The sequence below is a fragment of the Amphiprion ocellaris genome, chromosome 7, assembly GCF_022539595.1.
Source record: "Amphiprion ocellaris isolate individual 3 ecotype Okinawa chromosome 7, ASM2253959v1, whole genome shotgun sequence".
NCBI lineage: Eukaryota > Metazoa > Chordata > Actinopteri > Pomacentridae > Amphiprion > Amphiprion ocellaris.
In genome coordinates, this window is record NC_072772.1 from 26,320,850 (window position 1) to 26,328,647 (window position 7,798).

Here is a 7,798-nt window from a genome sequence, read left to right on the forward strand (position 1 = left end):
TATGTGAGTTCTCCATCTTTCTGGACAGAAGGGACACTGCACGAGTTCAAATAAAAGTGAACATCATCAAATACTAGTGGATTATATGATTTCACGGTCAAATGTTACTGTTGAATGGAGAGTTTGCAAGTCATTTCTACCAAGTCTTTCAGTGTTGATCAGCCCTAAAAGGATGATGAGCCCAGCTTAACCTGCCAGAGATTGTGAGGTTCCTGTAACATTTTTTTAGTCTTATGAAGGAAATAAATTCACGACGAGCAGTTTAAAGACGTTACATTAAAATTAAAGTGTGTGTGAATGCGTGTTTGAATGACTTGTACAAATGCACCCTGATGAGGTAAATTGTATTCTTGAGGATAAATCTTATTGTTGAATGAATAGTCTGTTAATCTAAAATGTTATGGAACCAAAAAGCATGCTGAATGTTTAACAAAAGAAAATTAAGTTTTATCTTTCTCTGAGGAATATATGAGTATGCATAACTGATAAAGAACTAAGTCACAAAAACAATTTTTTCCAAATCTTGCTTCTATTCCTGAGCCGTAAGAGAACTGAAATCTGCCAAACACTCACACTGTCTATGCTCGAGTGCTATCAATTTCTACTACCTCCTTAGGCTCCTTGTATCTATTTATAATATACTAAGAAATTACTGATTTATTTTAGTGCAAATTTGCAATGACCAAAAATAAATCTATTCTACATATAAATATATGAGAAAGTAAACAAGAAAACAGCACAAAAACTACAAATTTATGGAGCCTGAAAATAAGAAACAGAAATGTCTAACTGTAAGTTTGGTACCTTAAAGTAGTGAATCTCAAAAGTGGAATAGTATCCTGCACATAACAGTAGTGCACTAAAATAGACTGAACACAAAACTGAAGTCAATACACTTTCTCAGCAGAAGTCTGCACTCTGAGCATTTTGTAGTTTTCTGTTTAGTCAAATTGCATCTCAAAAGGAATGACAACAGGCTCTTTCAAAGATAGTTTACAATCTACATTGTTCTAATACATTTTTAATATTTGTATAATGTAATTTGGTCAGTACACCAAAAGCTGTGCAAGAACGGTCTGATCAAGTAAAACAGGCTCCCCTAGATTTAGAGTCAAGAGTCTAAGTACACACGTGGACAAAATTGTTGGTACCCCTCGGTTAATCAAAGAAAAACCCACAATGGTCACAGAAATAATTTGAATCTGACAAAAGTAATAATAAATAAAAATTCTATAAAAATTAACCAGTGAAAATCAGACATTGCTTTTGAACCGTGGTTTAACAAAATTATTTTAAAAAATAAACTCATGAAACAGGCCTGGACAAAAATGAGGTACCCTTAACGTAATAGTTCGCTGCACAATCTTTTGAGGCAATTACTGCAATCAAACGATTTCTGTAGCTGTCAATGAGACTTCTGCACCTCTCAGCAGGTATTTTGGTCCACTCCTTATGAGCAGACCGCTCCAGTTGTCTCAGGTTTGAAGGGTTCCTTCTTCAGACAGCATTTTTCAGCTCCTTCCACAGATGTTCAATAGGATTTAGATCAGGGATCATAGAAGGCCACTTCAGAATAGTCCAATGTTTTCCTCTTAGCCATTCTTGGCTGTTTTTAGCTGTGTGTTTTGGCTCATTATCTTGTTGCAAGACCCATGACCTGCAACTGAGACCAAGCTTTCTGACACTGGGCAGCACATTTCTCTCTAGAATACCTTGATAGTCATGAGATTTCATTGTACCCTGCACAGATTCAAGACACCCCGTGCCAGATGCACCAAAGCAGTCGCGCCGTGAGAACTCAGTGCTCAGTGCGCTCAGTTTATCAGCAAAGTGCGCATTAGGGAACATCGTTGCACCAACTTGGTTCAACATTACTTGGCAACAGGGAAAATGAGGCAAGTTACACTGGTGCATCTGTGTCTCCCATAAGAGCAGCTTCACTTGAAATGCCTTCACTGCATCATACATGTCAGTGATCATGCCGTCACGTCCCTGGAGCTGAAGGTTCAAGGCGTTGAGATGAGCTGTTATGTCAGCCAGAAACGCCAACTCACATTTCCACTTCTTGTCCCGCAAAACCGTGGCGTCTTTTCCTTTACTGTCCATGAACTGACAAATTTCCTTGTGTAGCTCAAAAACTCTGTTGAGAATCTTTCCTCGACTCAGCCAACGCACCTCTGTATGATAAGGAATGTTGGCAAACTCTGAATCTATTTCTCGCATAAAAGACTGAAATTGCCAGTGGTTCAAACCTTTAGCTCAGATAAAGTTTACAGTTTGCGTGACAGTGCTCATTAAATGTTCCATTTTTAACACTTTACCACACAGCGTTTCCTGATGTATGATGAAGTGATATGCTGTCAACTCACCAGTACAGTTCTCCTCCTGCATCTTTCCTCGCATCATCCCCACGAGCCCACTTTTTTCACTGCATATCGCCGGTGCTCCATCTGTTGTAAGTCCAACAAGTTTGTCCCAGGGCAGTTTCATGTCGGTTACACTTTGACATACATTTTCAAAAATGTCTTTTCCTGTCGTTGTCCAGTGCATCGATTTAATGTGCAATATTTCCTCTGTAACGCTCAAATTGGAGTCCACTCCATGGATGAAGATGGCTAGCTGTGCAGTGCCCGTCATGTCAATACTTTCATCCACAGCAAGAGAGTATGCAATAAAGTCTTTGCTTCTTTCAGTCAACTGTGTTCTTAAATCAGTGGCCATCTCACAAACCGGATCAGCAACTGTATTTCTACTTAGGCTTACATTTGCCAACATCTGCTTTTTGTCTGGACACAAGACGTCGCACACCTTCAGCATACAGTTCTTCAGAAACTCTCCCTCGGTAAATGGCCGACCGGATTTAGCTATCTCTTCTGCCACAATAAAGCTTGCTTTGACAGCAGCTTCACTTTGTGTTTTCGCTCTGGTGAAAAACGTCTGCTGAGATGTCAGATTCTTCTTTAACTCTTCTGCTTTCTGTAGCTTCTGGTCTGCATTCAGATTTTTCAGCTTGTCTTGATGTTTTGTCTCGAAGTGCCGTCTTAGATTAAATTCCTTAATTACAGCCACATTAGCTCCACAAATAAGACACACGGGTTTACCGGCAATGTCAATAAACATATACTCAACCTCCCATCGGTTTTGAAAGGCTCTGTTTTCAGAATCAACTTTTCTTTTCGCCATTGTTAAGGGCTAGCTTTGACGTTACAATAGTGTTGCAGACAGTAACAGACGCTTGACTTGAATGACGCGGGAATGTTCCCAGGTAACCTATCATTCGGCAAGGCAGCTGTTGCGCTGCATTATGGGATCTGTAGTTTGTGTGTTATCAGCGCTTCATATCGCCGGGCCATTAATAACAATAATAATAGATCAATGTAAAATGATCTCGCGGGCCGGATATAATTGTATTACGGGCCGGATATGGCCCGCGGGCCTTGAGTTTGACACATATGTGGTAAAAGGTCTGCACTTATATAGCGCCTTTCTACCTTAGCGGTACTCAAAGCGCTTTACAATGTTTCCTATTCATCTATTCACATACACATTCACACACCAGTGGTGACAGAGCTGCCACGTCATTGGGAGCAACTTCAGATTCAGGGTCTTGCCCAAGGACACTTAGGCACACAGAGGTGCCGGGTGTCAAACCAGCAACCTTGCGATCAGTCGACAACCCATCTGATCTACATCTGGTAAGTGTGTGATTAAAATATGCAAGATTCTTTTTAGCTCTCCCTTGTAACATGCTTACCTGTCCATCATCTGCCTTGTTTTTGGGGAAGTTGAGAATCTGTTTGGTGGCCTGGTCCCATTTAGAATGTGTATCCTCCCAAGCCTTAGGGGGGAAGTCAAAGACAAGAAACTTTAACAAAAATGCACATACAGCAGTGAGAGGAATCAGAGCAGAGGAAAATATCAACCTGACATAATTTACAGGTAAACAAGTGGTCTTAAATTACTCTGTATGGTTCAGAGCCAGAAGACAAATCTGAGTAAATATTCAAAGAGATATTTTTCATACAAATTCAGTGTGTCATTATATTTAAAGAATCAGACACCTTGGGAATCATCCAAAGAATTTACAATTTGTGTTATATCAATTGAAAGTTTAAAAAAAAAAAAACACAACAGCAACAACAAAAACAGTGCAATCCGTTGAAACTGAAGCTGAATATTACCTCAATGTTTCCCGGTGTGGGGTGCTCTACTCTCCGTAACAAGGCCATCACCCTCTTCTGCAAGGTCGAGCGGCCTGAGGACATTAGAACCATACTGCTAATGGAAACTAGTAGATCATGTCCTCAAGCTGACAATGCATGCATTACTGAGGATTATAAGCTCACAAATGTCTGGAATGCGGCCTTGAAAAATGATTTGGGTAAATATCTCACAGATATATCTCAAGGCTGCTCTACTACAGTCAAGCACAATTCACAGGCTCTACCTGTCCAGTAAACTGTCTTCTGGATGTGAGAGGAGAACATCTTGTGATATATGCGCTATACAAAATAAAACTGAATAGAAACTGACTTGAATAGATGAGAAAGTGACCTAGGAACCCATAGCCCTTTACAGGCAGAGGACTTTTGTTTTTAAACTCCTTGTCCAATGTATATGATGCAATTAATGATCGTAACCCTCTACCAGTCATATTTGGAGTCCTGCAGCATTTTAAGATCAGTTAACCAGATCAAGGACATGGTTGTTTAAGCATTTTTCTTTGATAGCTAATACCCCACCACGATCTCATTAATGCTAGATCGACACACCAAATGTAGACCGCGGGTATAAGTCTGCCCTTTCTGCCACATATTTCACACGGCTTTCTATTTTCACAATCCACTTTCCTATAAGAAACAACAACCACCTTTGACAAGCAACTACACACTGAAAATTTTTGATGAAGAATTGGATTTCACAGAAAGTCAGAATTATTTGGTTCTTTTGACGACTTAACCATTTCGATGACCGTTCTCATCTTCCTGCGTGCAAATGTTTCACAACCGTGACTGATTTAAATAAATATACTGGTCAAAATTAGAGAACAACCTACAATTTCCTAAATGTCAAGGTCAGTCCTATTTGAAATTATCCAAGCAGGAGCAAAAGAGCAATATTTTAAGAATATTTCATGAGACACATATATTCTGAAGAAAAGTATAAAAAAATGAAGATATTAGAAAAAGAACACAGATCAAAATCAGAGAACATCTTCAGATACCTCCAAGTTAAGGGTGTTAATGTGGCACCTGGTGCTAATTTCCTTAATTATCTGACAAATCCCATTTAACTGGCAGCCTAAATTTCCAGTTTTTACTGACTCTGCAAGATGGTGAGCCATTCTAAAGTGACTGAAACCCTCCAGCAGTAGGTTGTCCAGATGAAGGCCAAAAGTATGACCCTATCAGCTATTGCAAGAGAAGCTGGTTGTTCCAAATCTGTGATTTGTAGAATACTGCATCTTTACAACGTCACAAACTCATTCAAGTCCCCCAAGAAGGCTGGAAGAGAGGATATGACAATGCGGAGGACCTCAACGGGCAAGCTTCAACATTGCAGCTGGAACTGCTCACCAGTTCAGTCTTGAACAGGGTAAGGATCTGTCTCGTCATACAGTGTCTCGACGTTTAAGAGCATTTGGACTGAAAGCCCACTCTGCAGTGACCAAACCTTTCATTAGCAGAAAGAATCAAAAGGCTAGACTAACCTTTGCTGAGGAGCATGTTGTGTGGACAGAGGAGAACTGGTCCAAAGTTCACTCTAGTGATGAAAACAAGTTGAATTTATTTGGGTTTGATGGGAAACATTATGTTCATCATCAAGCTAAGGAAAGACTGAACCCAAAGTGTGTCAAGAAGTCAGTGAAAGGTGGAAGAGGAAGTGTCCTGGTTTGGAGAATGTCTTCTGCTGCAGGAGTAGGGCCTCTTCTACAGCTACATAGCAGAGTGAATGCAAATGTTTATCAGAATCGTCTTCAACAACATGTGGTTCCTTCCCTGCATTCACCACCCGATCAACCAGCAATTTTTATGCAGGACAATGCCCCCTGTCATACAGCAAAATGGGTAAAATCTGTTCCCTGAAACTGAAAACACTGAAATAATGAAATGGCTAGCCCACAGTCCTGATCTATACCCATTAGAGAACGTCTGGAAAATCCTTGGCAACAAAGTTATGGCCAAGAAACCCACTACAGTCACCGAACTGCAGAAGAGACTGGAAGAAGAGTGGACCAAAATCACACCAGAGCAGTGTGAGAGACTAGTGATGTCCTGTGGCCGCAAATGTGCTGAAGTCATTCAAAACAACGGCCTGTACACTTTCTACTAATTGTTGACTGCTGTAACCTTCAGAAAATGTACTTGTAATCTTTCTCTACTACAGTCATTGTTGTTCTCTAATTCCGATCATTGCGTTTTTCCACAAAATAAAGGGTTTTTGTGCCTTGGTTATTTTGTAATACACTGTTTTAGTAGCATGGTATAGTTACAACAAAAATTCCTTCAACTGTTGAGTAATGAAGATTACATGATTTCTGAAAAAAAAATCAAGTGTTCATTAATTGCACAAACAAACCAGTGGGCTCCCCATCTACAGCAGAATGATATTGGGTGTAGCCACACCACTCTCTACACTGACAGTGCTCAGACTCTTAGTGCTCTGACAATAAGAAGCAGACTAATGTTTTAGTAGAGCTGTTATTTAATTATTATCATTTAGCTGCAGTTGATATAATCTGCTGCTGACATTGGTCATTTTAATCTGAGAATATTACAGACAGCTCCAGACCTAAACGAGAAGTCGCTAATAGTACTGACCTGTTCCCATCATGTTGCTGACAGAGGCCAGTTCGCTAAAGGTGGCATAGTTGGGCAGAATTGTCTGAACGGTCACTTCATCACTTGCACTGCGGATGTCAGCCTCCTCACAGAGGTGGCGGAAACAGGACATGGCCACCAGCACCGCCTCAGTGTCTGGGCTCCACAGGAACATGTAGAGACACACCTCCAGCTTTGTCTGCGCCTGCCGGCAGATGGGGATGGCACCACCCACAGTGGCACACTCCTGGAACAATCAAGGGCCAAAAATGCAGCTTACACAGTGTTTCTCCTATGGACAGAGCACCACATTAAATCCTAACCCCTTCTAAGTCAGAAATTGAATTCTGAAATAAAAATCTGATTCTTAGACTGTGAAACAGACTCTGTTAGGACTAAACTGCTCAGAGCTAGACAAGTGGAAAACGCACTAACTGGATCAAAAGTCACTTGCATCATTTGTCGCCATGGCGTTGGTTTGGCTGTCATTACCTCTGCCTTTCACTTGATTTTTTTTTTTTTAAACTAACAAAGCAGCTTGTTAATTCAGTTAGGAAACAAGACTGCACCTTGTTCTTGAGCAGAAACTTGTTCCTGCAGATGAGAATCTCCCTCAGCCATTTTAGAACTTCCGTCCCATTAACCATTTGCTGGCCAATCAGTTTGCGGCAGATTATGAAGAGCACCTGTGAACTGAAAAAAAGAATAAATAAAGGAGATAAGTCCCATAAGTTTAGAACATCAGACATTTTCAGTTTTTTTTTTTACACAATGATGACATTTATTGTGTTCAACGCTCAAAATGGAATGCCTAGCATAAAATACACTAAAAAAAACATTCTGATGATGTTTTTACTGCTTCACTATTCGCACGGAGAGCAATGCTTAATGTTCATAGTATATAAATCGTGATGCCATACTTCTTCTGATGGTAATGTATTACTATTATTACAAACACAAACCAGCAGGTTAACTGT

At 40.3% G+C, this 7,798-nt stretch overlaps 1 protein-coding gene across 4 annotated transcripts in view; it reads right to left on the reverse strand.

Moving 5' to 3' along the window:
- The window catches only part of nf1a (neurofibromin 1a), a 148,157-nt gene that overhangs the window by 99,607 nt on the left and 40,752 nt on the right, over positions 1-7,798 (reverse strand). For all 4 annotated transcript variants that reach the window (XM_055011837.1, XM_055011838.1, XM_055011836.1 and 1 more), the window contains exons 16-19: positions 7,391-7,514; positions 6,822-7,068; positions 4,182-4,255; positions 3,755-3,838 (exon numbers count right to left, since the gene is read on the reverse strand). In XM_055011837.1, the coding sequence (XP_054867812.1) occupies positions 3,755-3,838; positions 4,182-4,255; positions 6,822-7,068; positions 7,391-7,514 (529 nt within the window). The remainder of the gene's footprint in view (positions 1-3,754; positions 3,839-4,181; positions 4,256-6,821; positions 7,069-7,390; positions 7,515-7,798) is intronic.